Genomic DNA, 15857 nt, shown 5'->3' on the forward strand with positions numbered 1-15857 from the left:
GCTTCAACATACCAATATTGGGGTGGGGGAGGAAGCACAAACATGTAGTCCATAACAAGGATATACCTAAGAGAAATGAAAACATACATCTAAACAAAAACTTGTACAAGAATGTTTATAGCAACATTATTTGTAATAGCCAAAAAGTGGGAACAATCTACGTCTGTCAACAGATGAATGGATAAATAAAATGTGGTATATCCATGTGGTATGGCTATACAAGTGAGCTATTATTCATCTATAGGAAGGAATGAAGTATTGATACATGCTGCAGCATGGATGAACTTTGCAAACATTATGCTAAGTGAAAAGCCAGTTTCAAAAGATCGCATATTGTATGATTCCGTTTATATGAGACGTCCAGGCAACTAGTTTATTTTCTGTCTATAGATTTGCCTACTCTGGACGTATCATAAATGGAATCATACAATATGTGATCCTCTAGGGCTGGAGAAGGGTAGAGGTGCAAGGAGAGCAGTGACTGCTTACGGGTAAGTTTTCTTTTTTTTTTTTTTTTTGGTTTGGTGGCAGGAGGGCAGTGAAAATGTTCTAAAATTAATTATGGTGATGGTTGTACATATGTGACTAATAAAAACTATTGTATACTTCAAATGTATGAATTTTGTGGCATATGAATTACATCTCAGAAAAGCTGTTCTTTTTTTTCTTTTTTAATTTGAAAGCCATCTGCTGTCCGATTAGCACATGCCACATCAGCCTGGGGTTTGATACCCTAGTGAGAGGATGTTTAGGAGGAAGGACTAAGAGTGAATGCTGTAATGGATACAGGCAGTTTAGGGAAAGACACTCAGTTCTGCCTTAACTAGAAATGAGCCACCCTGTTGGATAACCCTGAAAGATCTCTTTTTGATTAAAAAACTCTAGTGTAAAGTTCATTTGAGTTGGCCATATTAATGGGAACTGTTTTGCTGTTCGTACATTTACAAATGTTTTAAGATTGACATTACTTTGATTTTCTGTTTGCTTTTTCTAGTTATCAAATGCTTGATGGAAAATCTTGAGGAAGAAGTATCTCAGGCTGAAAATTCTCTGCTTCAGGCAGCAGCAGCATTTCCAATGTATGGGCGAGTCCACTGTATAACAGGAGCTTTGCAGAAGTTATCTCTAAAGTAAGGATTTCCACAGCTGCCTCCTGTCTCAGAAATCCATTCATTTCTGAGCTTTAACCTCTGGTTGGAATGTGTCCTGGGAAAGGAATGCAGTCTATTGCTTTGAATAAAATTGAAAATCAGATTTAAAAACATACATATCTGTGTATATTTTTATGTCTCACACGTTTTATATATTGAACAATTTTGAAACACAAATTCAACTCCTTTTATCTAATTTTCATTTTTAAAATGTGATTTTTGCTTTTAGTATAAATTTCCCTAATGTCCTTGTTGCAGCAGTCTGCAGTTGGTGAGCGAGTGGAGACCTGTGGTAGAGAAGCTCCTTTTGATGTCGTACAGGCTTTCCACTGTGGTGTCTCCAGTCATTCAGAGCTCATCCCCTGAAGGCCTCATCCCAATGGACACTGATTCAGGTTAGCAAATGAAGAAGGCAGGCTAGAGTGCTGTGGTTTGATTATTATGTCTTTACCTCTTTTTTTTTTTTCCCAAGTATTTCTTTGGGGAGATATAAAAGCTAAGTTGAGGAGAAAATAATTATTATTATTTGTGGTATTTCTGCCTTTTAGCAATAGTTTTAACTATTAAAAAGTAGCAAAAAAAAAAAAAAAATTCCCAAACCAGAGGATGAGCACGGTACCTTCTACCCCAGGGTAACTTGAGTTATATAATACTGTATAAGTTGAACATCCCAGATCTGAAAATTGGAAATACAAAATGCTCCAGATTTTGAAACTTTTTGAACACCAATGGGATGCTCAAAAGAAATGCTTATTGGAGCATCTGTATTTTGGATTTTCAGATTAGGGCTCCTCAGCCATTAAGTACAATGCAGATCTTCCAATATTCAAAAAAATAAATTGAGAACATTTTTGGTCCCAGGCATTTCAGATAAGGGATGCTTAACCTGTACTAAAATAGAGTGTTCCTTTTAATACACAGAAAAATCATGAAATATATTTATGTTTGGTGTTGAAATAAAGTTTGTAAATGTATTTTAGAGTGCAAAGAGAGGCTTGCATTAGAAAAACTGACTGTATCATAACCACTCACTGAACCATATGCTGAAATACCTTGGGCTGATAATTAAGGTAATGTGGAGTTATGTGTTTTGCACAGAGAATATTAGGTTTTGTTCTTTCCTAAAAATGAGTTAGAAGATTGGTGATGGTTCACGATAGTAAGACACATTTATTTAGCCTGTTGTTAGTCTAAATACCAAATTATTTTATTTAATTAATTTTTTTTTGGTAGAGATGGGATCTTCCTGTGTTGTGCAGGCTGCTCTTGTCAAGCAATCCTTCTGCCTTGGCCTCTTAAAGCATTGGGATTACAGGCCTTAGCCACTGTGCTGGCCTTAAATACTAAATTTTGACACTTTAGATTTTCTATTTGAGCAGTGCATAAGAATAAGGAATATGCAATCTTATAGCTAATATTTGGGTCAGCAAAGTACCCATATATTCTGGATGAGAAATCTTGAATATTTCTGTTACCTACTGTGGGTAGATCCTACAGAGGATGCTAACATTATCTTTATTAGTGAAGAGTTTTAAGGTATCAGTTGGTCTCAAAAACTGTCTTTGCCCCACAGACTTTTCCTTCATTCTGCCTGTCTTTTTACCTCTGGTTGTCTTCATTTTTGCTGCTTCTTCCCTGTGTTATTTGCCATACATTCTGGATTGCTTGAGGAAAGTCTCCCCTGAAAGCTGTAAAATTGAATGGATAGGATTCTTAAAAATTTATTCTCTGATCTTTTCTTGGTCTTTGCGTGGTTTCTTTTGGGGTCATTGTTAGTTTTTCATGGCTGTTGAAATTTATTTTTGACAAAATTCCAGGAAGGAACATAAGATGTTGATTGAATCATCATGATAGTAATTTGAGTGTTTGTATTTCCCATAGTACCTAAATATAAGTCAGAATAATAGATGTACAATAAATACCGGTTCTTCGATTTGTTAATTGATTTCAGATGATTACCCATGGCTAGTTTTGAAAATCTGAGCCTGGCTAACTCCTTCTACCAACATCCATTCATTCCTTCAACTCATGTTCCTGAACCTCTGCTGTGAGCCAGTTTCTGTTATAGGCACTCGTCACTCAGTAATGAACAAAGTGTTGCATTCATGGAGCTTACATTTCCTAATCCAGTGAGTGCTTAGGGAATAAAAATGAAACTTAATGTAATATGAAGACTGTAAATCATAATTAGAAAGCAGTATATTACATAATGTGTTTCAAAGTTGTGGAGTCTTTACGATATTCCTGTCCTATAAAAGATTGTTTTTGTTGTTGATGGGTTTTTAAAAATGTCTTTTTACCTTTCTATCTTTAAACTTTGATACCTTGTATTATGATAGGGAAATAATCTATTTTCTATTTTTTATATTTATTTATATTTTAAATCAAATTGATTTTTTCTACTTTTCTGTTGCCTGCTTCATTTTTCTTTCATAGAGAAATAGCCTCTTAAAACTAAATTTATTGAAGTTTATTGCACTTCTTTGACATAATTAGCACCATATTTGAGATATTTAGACAACACTAAGAAAAGCAGTGTAGATGACATGGTGGCCTTTGTCCTGTGGACAGTTTCAGTTAGTTTTTTTTGTTGTTATATTTCAGTCTAAATTGCCATATTTTAAAAATGCACTCAAGCATCATGAAAACTCTATAAATAATTTTCATATTATCCACCTTGTGAGTCCCTTCTAATAAAGCTGATTATTAAGTATTGAAAATTATAGATTTTTTGAGTAAGCATCCCGAAGGGAAATCTGGCATATGATGTGTTACTGGGTTTCATGTATGCTCATTTCTTTCCCTCAGAGTCAGCAAGCCGCTTACACATGATTCTGAATGAGATTCAGCCTCGAGATACTAATGATTATTTTAACCAAGCCAAAATATTGAAAGAACATGATAGCTTTGATATGAAGGACTTGAATGCTAGTGTGGTGAATATTGATACTTCTACAGAAATCAAAGGTAACTTGTATAAAATGGATACTGTAATTCATGTTTAAGTAACAAGTAAAATGTACAGAATGCCCTTTTTATATGGTAAATTAGAGGTTGCAAATCTGTGCAGAACATTTCTAGAAAATAAAGTTTTTTAAAAATTTGGTTTTGGGAAAGATTTGGGTTTAGGAATGCATTTATAAGACTTTTACCAGGGGGGTGGAGCCAAGATGGCCGAATAGGAACAACTCCGGTCTACAGCTCCCAGCGGGAGTGACGCAGAAGATGGGTGATTTCTGCATTTCCATCTGAGGTACCGGGTTCATCTCACTAGGGAGTGCCAGACAGTGGGCGCAGGACAGTGGGTGCAGCGCACCATGCACGAGCCGAAGCAGGGCAAGGCATTGCCTCACTTGGGAAGTGCAAGGGGTCAGGGAGTTCCCTTTCCTAGTCAAAGAAAGGGGTGACAGACGGCACCTGGAAAATCGGGTCACTGCCATACTAATACTGCACTTTTCCGACGGGCTTAAAAAACAGCGCACCAGGAGATTATATCCCGCACCTGGCTCAGGGTCCTACGCCCACGGAGTCTCGCTGATTGCTAGCACAGCAGTCTGAGATCAAACTGCAAGGCAGCAGCGAGGCTGGGGGAGGGGCGCCCTCCATTGCCCAGGCTTGCTTAGGTAAACAAAGCAGGCGGGAAGCTCGAACTGGGTGGAGTCCACCACAGCTCAAGGAGGCCTGCCTGCCTCTGTAGGCTCCACCTCTTGGGGCAGGGCACAGACAAACAAAAAGACAGCAGTAACCTCTGCAGACTTAAATGTCCCTGTCTGACAGCTTTGAAGAGAGCAGTGGTTCTCCCAGCACGCAGCTGGAGATCTAAGAACGGGCAGACTGCCTCCTCAAGTGGGTCCCTGACCCCTGAACCCCGAGCAGGCACCCCCCAGTAGGGGCAGACTGACACCTCACATGGCCGGGTACTCCTCTGAGACAAAACTTCCAGAGGAACGATCAGACAGCAGCATTTGCGGTTCACAAAAATCCGCTGTTCTGCAGCCACCGCTGCTGGTACCCAGGCAAACAGGGTCTGGAGTGGACCTCTAGCAAACTCCAACAGACCTGCAGCTGAGGGTCCTGTCTGTTAGAAGGAAAACTAACAAACAGAAAGGACATCCACACCAAAAACCCATCTGTACATCACCATCATCAAAGCCCAAAAGTAGATAAAACCACAAAGATGGGGAAAAAACAGAGCAGAAAAACTGGAAACTCTAAAATGCAGAGCGCCTTTCCTCCTCCAAAGGAATGCAGCTCCTCACCAGCAACGGAACAAAGCTGGACGCAGAATGACTTTGACTTGTTGAGAGAAGAAGGCTTCAGATGATCAAACTACTCCAAGCTACGGGAGGAAATTAAAACCAAAGGCAAAGAAGTTGAAAACTTTGAAAAAAATTTAGACGAATGTATAACTAGAATAACCAATACAGAGAAGTGCTTAAAGGAGCTGATGGAGCTGAAAGCCAAGGCTCGAGAAATACGTGAAGAATGCAGAAGCCTCAGGAGCCGATGCAATCCACTGGAAGAAAGGGTATCAGTGATGGAAGATAAAATGAATGAAATGAAGCGAGAAGGGAGGTTTAGAGAAAAAAGAATAAAAAGAAATGAACAAAGCCTCCAAGAAATATGGGACTATGTGAAAAGACCAAATCTACATCTGATTGGTGTACCTGAAAGTGACAGGGGGAATGGAACCAAGTTGGAAAACACTGCAGGATATTATCCAGGAGAACTTCCCCAATCTATCAAGGCAGGCCAACATTCAGATTCAGGAAATACAGAGAACACCACAAAGATACTCCTCAAGAAGAGCAACTCCAAGACAGATAATTGTCAGATTCACCAAAGTTGAAGGAAAAAATGTTAAGGGCAGCCAGAGAGAAAGGTCGGGTTACCCACAAAGGGAAGCCCAACTAACAGCGGATCTCTCGGCAGAAACTCTATAAGCCAGAAGAGAGTGGGGGCCAATATTCAACATTCTTAAAGAAAAGAATTTTCAACCCAGAATTTCATATCCAGCCAAACTAAGCTTCATAAGTGAAGGAGAAATAAAATAATTTACAGACAAGCAAATGCTGAGAGATTTTGTCACCACCAGGCCTGCCCTAAAAGAGCTCCTGAAGGAAGCACTAAACATGGAAAGGAACAACCGGTACCAGCCGCTGCAAAATCATGCCAAATTGTAAAGACCATCGAGGCTAGGAAGAAACTGCATCAACTAACGACCAAAATAACCAGCTAACATCATAATGACAGGATCAAATTCACACATAACAATATTAACTTTAAATGTAAATGGACTAAATGCTCCAATTGAAAGACACAGGCTGGCAAATTGGATAAAAGAGTCAAGACCCATCAGTGTGCTGTATTCAGGAAACCCATCTCACGTGCAGAGACACACATAGGCTCAAAATAAAAGGATGGAGGAAGATCTACCAAGCAAATGGAAAACAAAAAAAGGCAGGGGTTGCAATCCTAGTCTCAGATAAAACAGACTTTAAACCAACAAAGATCAAAAGAGACAAAGAAGGCCATTACATAATGGTAAAGGGATCAATTCAACAAGAAGAGCTAACTATCCTAAATATGTATGCACCCAATGCAGGAGCACCCAGATTCATAAAGCAAGTCCTGAGTGACCTATAAAGAGACTTAGACTCCCACACAATAATAATGGGAGACTTTAACACCCCACTGTCAACATTAGACAGATCAACGAGACAGAAAGTTAACAAGGATACCCAGGAATTGAACTCAGCTCTGCACCAAGCGGACCTAATAGACATCTACAGAACTCTCCACCCCAAATCAACAGAATATACATTTTTTTCAGCACCACACCACACCTATTCCAAAATTGACCACATAGTTGGAAGTAAAGCTCTCCTCAGCAAATGTAAACGATCAGACATTATAACAAACTGTCTCTCAGACCACAGTGCAATCAAACTAGAACTCAGGATTAAGACTCTCACTCAAAACCTCTCAACTACATGGAAACTGAACAACCTGCTCCTGAATGACTACTGGGTACATAACGAAATGAAGGCAGAAATAAAGATGTTCTTTGAAACCAACGAGAACAAAGACACAACATACCAGAATCTCTGGGACGCATTCAAAGCAGTGTGTAGAGGGAAATTTGTAGCACTAAATGCCCACAAGAGAAAGCAGGAAAGATCCAAAATTGACACCCTAACATTACAATTAAAAGAACTAGAAAAGCAAGAGCAAACACATTCAAAAGCTAGCAGAAGGCAAGAAATAACTAAAGTCAGAGCAGAACTGAAGGAAATAGAGACACAAAAAACCCTTCAAAAAATCAATGAATCCAGGAGCTGGTTTTTTGAAAGGATCAACAAAATTGATAGACTGCTAGCAAGACTAATAAAGAAGAAAAGAGAGAAGAATCAAATAGATGCAATACAAAATGATAAAGGGGATATCACCACCGATCCCACAGAAATACAAACTACCATCAGAGAATACTACAAACACTTCTACGCAAATAAACTAGAAAATCTAGAAGAAATGGATAAATTCCTCGACACATACACTCTCCCAAGACTAAACCAGGAAGAAGTTGAATCTCTGAATAGACCAATAGCAGGCTCTGAAATTGTGGCAATAATCAATAGCTTACCAACAAAAAGAGTCCAGGAGCAGATGGATTCACAGCCGAATTCTACCAGAGGTACAAGGAGGAACTGGTACCATTCCTTCTGAAACTATTCCAATCAATAGAAAAAGAGGGAATCCTCCCTAACTCATTTTATGAGGCCAGCATCATCCTGATACCAAAGCCAGGCAGAGACACAACCAAAAAAGAGAATTATAGACCAATATCCTTGATGAACATTGATGCAAAAATCCTCAGTAAAATACTGGCAAACCGAATCCAGCAGCACATCAAAAAGCTTATCCACCATGATGGAGTGGGCTTCAGCCCTGGGATGCAAGGCTGGTTCAATGTATGCAAATCAATAAATGTAATCCAGGATATAAACAGAACGAAAGACAAAAACCACATGATTATCTCAATAGATGCAGAAAAGGCCTTTGACAAAATTCAACAACCCTTCATGCTAAAAACTCTCAATAAACTAGGTACTGATGGGATGTATCTCAAAATAATAAGAGCTATCTGTGACAAACCCACAGTGAATATCATACTGAATGGGCAAAAACTGGAAGCATTCCCTTTGAAAACTGGCACAAGACAGGGATGCCCTCTCTCACCACTCCTATTCAACATAGTGTTGGAAGTTCTGGCCAGGGCAGTTAGGCAGGAGAAGGAAATAAAGGGTATTCAATTAGGAAAAGAGGAAGTCAAATTGTCCCTGTTTGCAGATGACATGATTGTATATCTAGAAAACCCCATTGTCTCAGCCCAAAATCTCCTTAAGCTGATAAGCAACTTCAGCAAAGTCTCAGAATACAAAATCAATGTACAAAAATCACAAGCATTCTTATACACCAACAACAGACAAACAGAGAGCCAAATCATGAGTGAACTCCCATTCACAATTGCTTCAAAGAGAATAAAATACCTAGGAATCCAACTTACAAGGGATGTGAAGGACCTCTTGAAGGAGAACTACAAACCACTGCTCAATGAAATAAAAGAGGATACAAGGAAATGGAAGAACATTCCATGCTCATGGGTAGGAAGAATCAATATCATGAAAGTGGCCATACTGCCCAAGGTAATTTATAGATTCAATGCCATCCCCATCAAGCTACCAATGACTTTCTTCTCAGAATTGGAAAAAACTACTTTAAAGTTCATATGGCACCAAAAAAGAGCCTGCATTGCAAGTCAATCCTAAGCCAAAAGAACAAAGCTGGAGGCATCACGCTACCTGACTTCAAACTATGCTACAAGGCTACAGTAACCAAAACAGCATGGTACTGGTACCAAAACAGAGATATAGATCAATGGAACAGAACAGAGCCCTCAGAAATAATGCCGCTTATCTACAACTATCTGATCTTTGACAAACCTGAGAAAAACAAGCAATGGGGGAAAGGATTCCCTATTTAATAAATGGTGCTGGAAAAACTGGCTAGCCATATGTAGAAAGCTGAAACTGGATCCCTTCCTTACACCTTATACAAAAATTAATTCAAGACGGATTAAAGACTTAAACTTTAGACCTAAAACCATAAAAACCCTAGAAGAAAACCTAGGCATTACCATTCAGGACATAGGCATGGGCAAGGACTTCATGTCTAGAACACCAAAAGCAATGGCAACAAAAGCCAAAATTGACAAATGGGATCTAATTAAACTAAAGAGCTTCTGCACAGCAAAACAAACTACCATCAGAGTGAAGAGGCAACCTACAAAATGGGAGAAAATTTTCGCAACCTACTCATCTGACAAAGGGCTAATATCCAGAATCTACAATGAACTCAAACAAATTTACAAGAAAAAAACAAACCCATCAAAAAGTGGGCGAAGGGCATGAACAGAACTTCTCAAAAGAAGACATTTATGCAGCCAAAAAACACATGAAAAAATGCTCACCATCACTGGCCGTCAGAGAAATGAAAATCAAAACCACAATGAGATACCATCTCACACCAGTTAGAATGGCAATCATTAAAAAGTCAGGAAACAACAGGTGCTGGAGAGGATGTGGAGAAATAGGAACACTTTTACACTGTTGGTGGGACTGTAAACTAGTTCAACCACTGTGGAAGTCAGTGTGGCGATTCCTCAGGGATCTAGAACTAGAAATACCATTTGATCCAGCCATCCCATTACTGGGTATATACCCAAAGGACTATAAATCATGCTGCTATAAAGACACATGCACACATATGTTTATTGCGGCACTATTCACAATAGCAAAGACTTGGAACCAACCCAAATGTCCAACAATGATAGACTGGATTAAGAAAATGTGGCACATATACACCATGGAATACTATGCAGCCACAAAAAATGATGAGTTCATGTCCTTTGTAGGGACATGGATGAAATTGGAAATCATCATTCTCAGTAAACTATCGCAAGAACAAAAAACGAAACACCGCATATTCTCACTCATAGGTGGGAAATGAACAATGAGAACACATGTGCACAGGAAGGGGAACATCACACTCTGGGGACTGTTGTGGGGTGGGGGGAGGGGGGAGGAGGGAGGGATAGCTTTAGGAGATATACCTAATGCTAAATGAGGAGTTAATGGGTGCAGCACACCAGCATGGCACATGTATACATATGTAACTAACCGGCACATTGTGCACATGTACCCTAAAACTTAAAGTATAATAATAATAAAATAAAATTAAATTAAATTAAAAAAGACTTTCACCAGCCTATTAGGTGCTGTTGTGCAGCGAACAAGCTGTTAGAACAGAAAGCCTTGGAGTGATAAAACTTGCCTTGACAGCCCAGGTGATGTAAGAGCAGTGCTATATAATGAACCTGGGTTTGGGCAGCAATCAACTTCTCCCAGCAATGTGGTTCATTGTCTGCTGTGAGAGTTCTTAAAGTCAAGCAGGCTTTTAAAGGAAACAAACCTTATTAGTAGAATGGGAGCTGCTTTGTTGTGTCAAGCTTCCAGAATTCGAGTTCTTACATCTTGTTTGATCATTAGTTGTTACTGAATTTTCTGCAGTGCTGTAAAACGTCATCAGAAGCAGCAATTTCTTAGTGATGTATTACATATTCTACATTCTCCACTAGGTGGGGATATTGTCTTGCAAAAAATTATCTCCACACTTAAATTTTTAAATTACACAAAATAACATATAAATGTAATTATAGCCTATTGTAATAGTTTCAAACAACAGAGGTACACATGAATTAAAAACAAATTAAATTCCTCCAAGGTTTCCTCTCCAATTCCATGTCTTCCTTCTTTAGTGCAATATAGTATTTTATACTTATTTTATATGTTTATGTGTGTGTACACTTACCCATTTAATGCATTGGGCTTTTTAAATAAAAACACAAATGAGATTACCCTATAAGTACCATTTTGTCAGCGTGCTCTTTTATTTAATATAGTAGTTCATCTTGGATTTTAAAAAAATATCAGTACCAAAAATACTCCTAAAACTAGAATAAGAGAGTAAGTAAGGCTAATTATAGCTTATTGGCCATGGGAATTAAATATATTTTGAAAGATAATTTGTATTTTCCTTTGATTTTAAAAGTTATATTCTACTCCTTTACTAATGCAACAGTCATGCTCACCAAAATAAATAAGGAGTGTATTTATTATAGTCATCCATATCATACTTTATGACAGAGAGGCAGAGTTTGTTTAATCTTTGGAAATTAAAGATTAAACTTAAGTTTTGGAACAATATTGTGTTTTATTTTAAAATTTAATTTGAAAATAATAAATTAAAATACTGGGCCTGGCATGGTGGCTCATGTCTATAATCCCAGCACTTTGGGAGGCCCAAGCGAGAGAATTGCTTTAGTCCAGGAGGTGATGTGGTGAAACCCTGTCTTTACAAGAAAATACAAAAATTAACTGGGTGTGGTGGCGCATACCTGTAGTCCCAGCTACTAGGGAGGCTGAAGTGGAAGGATTGCATGAGCCTGGGAGGTCAAGGCTGCAGTGAGCCATGAGCATGCTACTGCACCCCAGCCTGGGTGACAGAGCGAGACCCTGTCTCCAAAAAAGAAAAAAAAAAAAAACTTAGCATGATTTCTTCTCATAACACATGCTCGACAAATGTTAGCTTCTTTCCTTCTGAGTAAATATAACATGACAAATCGGGTTTGTTCAAGCAGATTATTCTTGGGGAAATTATGAATAAGCTTGTTTTTAGAAACCTGGGATATGAGTAATCAAGGTTGCAATAGTTGTGTTTTTTTTTGTTTAAGGTAAAGAAGTAAAAACATGTGATGTAACTGCGCAGATGGTGCTGGTATGTTGTTGGAGAAGTATGAAGGAAGTTGCTTTACTTTTAGGCATGTTGTGCCAGCTTCTGCCCATGCAGCCTGTGCCAGAATCTTCTGATGGATTATTGACGGTGGAGCAGGTAAGGCACATGTTTATTCCACCATGTATAATTTCTGGTCAATGCATAAATCACACTTTTTTTATAACCCAACTCTAAAAAAAGGTTTAAAATTTTTCTTGAATAAAATCATACAAATGTTAACTGAAGAAAGTTCATGGTAATTTAGAATGTTAGACTTTATAATACATTTCAAAACTGTGGCATTTTTAGAAATTTTTTCTAAGGTATATAAATAACTGTAGATTTTACCTCACTTTTAACTGTAGTATTATGTCTAATTTTTATTTCTCCATTTCACATACATAGACTTAAACTTTAGCTTAAAATTGTCTTATTTAGTAAAACTCCACAAATCTCTTAAATTTTGGAAAGAAAAAAAGTAACATGTTGGTTGATTATGGATCTTATGTTTCCCACTGCATTGATAATAAAGTTGTAGTCTTGGTTTTTTTGGCTGACTTTTGTTTTAAGACCACAAAGTTAGTTCACCATCTGGGACTGTTCAAGTGACTTGAGTGCAGTGTTTACAAGAAGTTAGCTTACCACAAGCATTTCATTTGGAAATATTTTAGATTTATTAGATTTCTGTTTTTAATTGATTCCCTCTTCCTTTCCATATGGTTTTGACAAATCCATTTCCCACCATTTTTCAGCAAAGATATATAACATGTACTTTCATTTTTAACTTTTTAAAAATAAAGGCAACTTTTTCCCTAGGGTGTTACAATTCAAGAACAAAACAAATATTGTAGTATGCTAATGCTGATTATTTTTATAATAACCACGTGACTAGTTCCATGGAAATAATGCTAATACTTTTTTTCTCACACTCTGTGGCTTATGTTGCATGCATCTGGTTAACAGCTGGGCTTGTGATGTTGCAAGGCCTTGAGATGAAGAAAGGCAAAGGCGCACAGGACACTTCAGGCATCATTATGTTCCTTATTCTCTTCCAAATCAAATAGGCGTTAGTGTCCTAGAGTTACTTGCAGTCATTGCTGGTGACTGGCTGTAGTGCCAATGCCAACATCTTTGCTGAAGAATCCAGCTATGATTAATGATTACTTCCCTTATGTTCACCATCTTGCTAAGAAGTAAACATGTGCTAGAGGCCTTTGATTTCCCAACTTCTCTTTCCAAGGACAAGTTAAAACATTTAGCTTTTTGGGTTTGTTGGGTAGTGTTTAAAAAACAAATTAAGGAAAATGTATTTTGCTTTTACTGTAACTAAGACCTGAAAGCTTCCTATGAACATTATTTTGCCTTGACACTTTTTACATAGCACGCAAATCTTATGTATTTAATTTATGTGCAACAGCCATGTTAAAATTGGGAATTAATGTAAAATAAGAGATGTTTGTTAAAAAAAAACAAAAAAAAAAACAATTATCACAAAAAGACAGGTTCTTATAAACCAAAGAATTCTTCCGGTGACTGCTTGAATAAAAAATAAGATCCTGACTGTTTTTCTGTAAAACATTAGTTTCCGTTGTAATGAGGTCCAGTCATTTTTCTATGTTGCCATTCACATGGTAACCTCACATACATAGGCGTGAGAAGAAACTGATGACTGAATGAGCGATGAACTGTATATGTAATAGCAGTGTTCTAACACTGGAACCCTGTCCTCTATGAAAAACTTGATTCTTCGTATTGCTGACTTTAGCTAAAGAAATGTCTCAGTTTAGGAGTCAATAAAAATCCAAAGTCATCAAGAAATTAGTGTTACTTACATTACTGGAGGATTCCTGCTTTTAAACATAACCTTTTGCCCCATGAACTTCCTTTAAATTAATAATAATTAAATATACTTACATGTGCTTAAAACCTTTAAGAGTTAAAATATAAATGACAGAGAAGAACGTTATTTACATTGGAATGGCTGGGCCACACCTGAGGTACACCCTTCCAAGGGCATAGTTGCCCTGGCAAAGCTAGATCTGCTGTGCCTAGTGGTAAAACTATGAATTTAAGAGTCAAGCCTTAGGTGAATGTGACTGCCATCTGAATACATGGAGGCAGTGAAGTGACTTGCAGGCAGAATGCAACCCTAGTTACAGGGGAGAATGTGGAACTTGCATTTCTTATTCTTCAGAGTAATAACTGTCATCTACTTTTCTCTCAATGGATGAAGAAAGCCATTCCATACAGTCTAAAATACAATTCTATTCTATTTTGAAATTTGATGACTTGAATGTAGATGACAGTCCGTTTAAGATCATCCTGATTTTACAGCTCCTTGTTTAAACGGGTGGCCACTTAAATCCCCCATATAGGAGTATAAAAGGTAGGGAGATTGCAATTTGGGGTTTTTTGTTGCTGTGTGGGGAGAAGAAATGGGGCTTGTTTATAATTCTGAGTTTTCAGTGATATATTCACAAACCATTAGAGCTGGAAGGATCATAGAGATGATATTATCCAGCTCTCTTGGACAAGAGGAAGCTGAACCCTGGATGTTACCTGGTTTGCCCAAGATTGCAAAGCTAGTTTGTGGCAGCTCTGGAACAGGAACCCAGTTCTTCTCCTTGCCAGCCTGTGTTCTGACATGGCACAGCGCTGCCTTTGTTGTGAGCTGCTCATTTAATTTTTCTTTAAGTTTAATTTTCTGTATTTCCCATATCCAGGTAAATTTTCGCAAGCAACAGGACAGTAAGATGACTTGCTACTGAACTTTTTCTTAAATGATTGATTCCGTAGAGCACTTCTTGTGAAGCAGTGTGCTGTCACCAGTTTCTCCAGGAGGAAAATGTAATGTGTTCATTCAGAGGCATGTCTGACTTTCCTCCTTTACTGTAATCACATAATGAAAGGTTCTTTCATAGTGTTCCTGTACAAGAGGCAGAGATAAAACCAACTTTGAGGGATGTAAGTGGAGACCCTTCAAGAGTAAGCAGTACACACAACCTTATCTCACAACTTCCTGACTAGTTGATGTGTGTGGAGTTTTCAAACTTGATGTTTTGCTGATGTAGAGCTTTTGCTTGTTACATTTTGTTGGTTCTCTTTTCATGGGCTATCTGATACCCAGTGCCTACTGATTTTTTAAAACAGCTTCCTCCACCTGGAGTAGTATATGAACTTCAGTTTATATGTATTTCCCTAATATTCTTAAAAAGAAACTACTAGGTAGATTTTTCATTCATGCTTTCCCTCTCCAGTAATTATCGCCACAGAAATCACACGAGTAAGATTGCCAACTATTAGAAATTGCTATTTTAAAACATTCTTTTTTAGTTTTTTTTTTTTTTTTTTTTGAGTCTGGGTCACATTCTGGCACCCAGGCTAGAGTGCTGTGGTTCCATTTTGACTCACTTCAGCCTCAACCTCCTGGGCTTAAGCCTCCCAAATATTTGGGACTATAGGTGTGTGCTACCACTCCTGGCTAATTTTTGTATTTTTTGTAGAGATGGGATCTCACCATGTTGCCAGGCTGGTTTTGAATTCCTGGACTAAAGCGATCCTCCCACCTCATCCTCCCAAAGGGCTAAGATTACGGGCATGAGCTACCATGCCCGGCCTAAAAATTGTATGTTAGATTCTGTTGTGACTTTTGTGATGCCCAGAGTTAACTACATTGATATATTCCCTCAGTAGTGTCTTTTGTTATTATTTTAGATTTTCTGTAATGAACTACAAATGGGATATATGTTTATTCACAAGTCTTAAAGAAATTGCTTTTTGTATTTTCTTTTGCCAAAGTTTATTTTTTAGAAA

General features: G+C 37.9%; 1 protein-coding gene across 15 annotated transcripts in view; it reads left to right on the plus strand.

Annotated features, from left to right (window-relative positions):
• Window positions 1-15857, plus strand: part of THADA (THADA armadillo repeat containing) — a 368672-nt gene that overhangs the window by 42878 nt on the left and 309937 nt on the right. For 11 of the 15 annotated variants that reach the window (XM_055377797.2, XM_004029147.5, XM_055377798.2 and 8 more), the window contains 4 exons: window positions 995-1130; window positions 1410-1546; window positions 3960-4118; window positions 12004-12161. In XM_055377797.2, the coding sequence (XP_055233772.1) occupies window positions 995-1130; window positions 1410-1546; window positions 3960-4118; window positions 12004-12161 (590 nt within the window). The remainder of the gene's footprint in view (window positions 1-994; window positions 1131-1409; window positions 1547-3959; window positions 4119-12003; window positions 12162-15857) is intronic. The other 4 variants (XM_055377799.2, XM_055377805.2, XM_055377800.2 and 1 more) reach the window with 1 other exon arrangement.

Source organism: Gorilla gorilla, chromosome 12, assembly GCF_029281585.2.
Source record: "Gorilla gorilla gorilla isolate KB3781 chromosome 12, NHGRI_mGorGor1-v2.1_pri, whole genome shotgun sequence".
Classification (NCBI taxonomy): domain Eukaryota; kingdom Metazoa; phylum Chordata; class Mammalia; order Primates; family Hominidae; genus Gorilla; species Gorilla gorilla.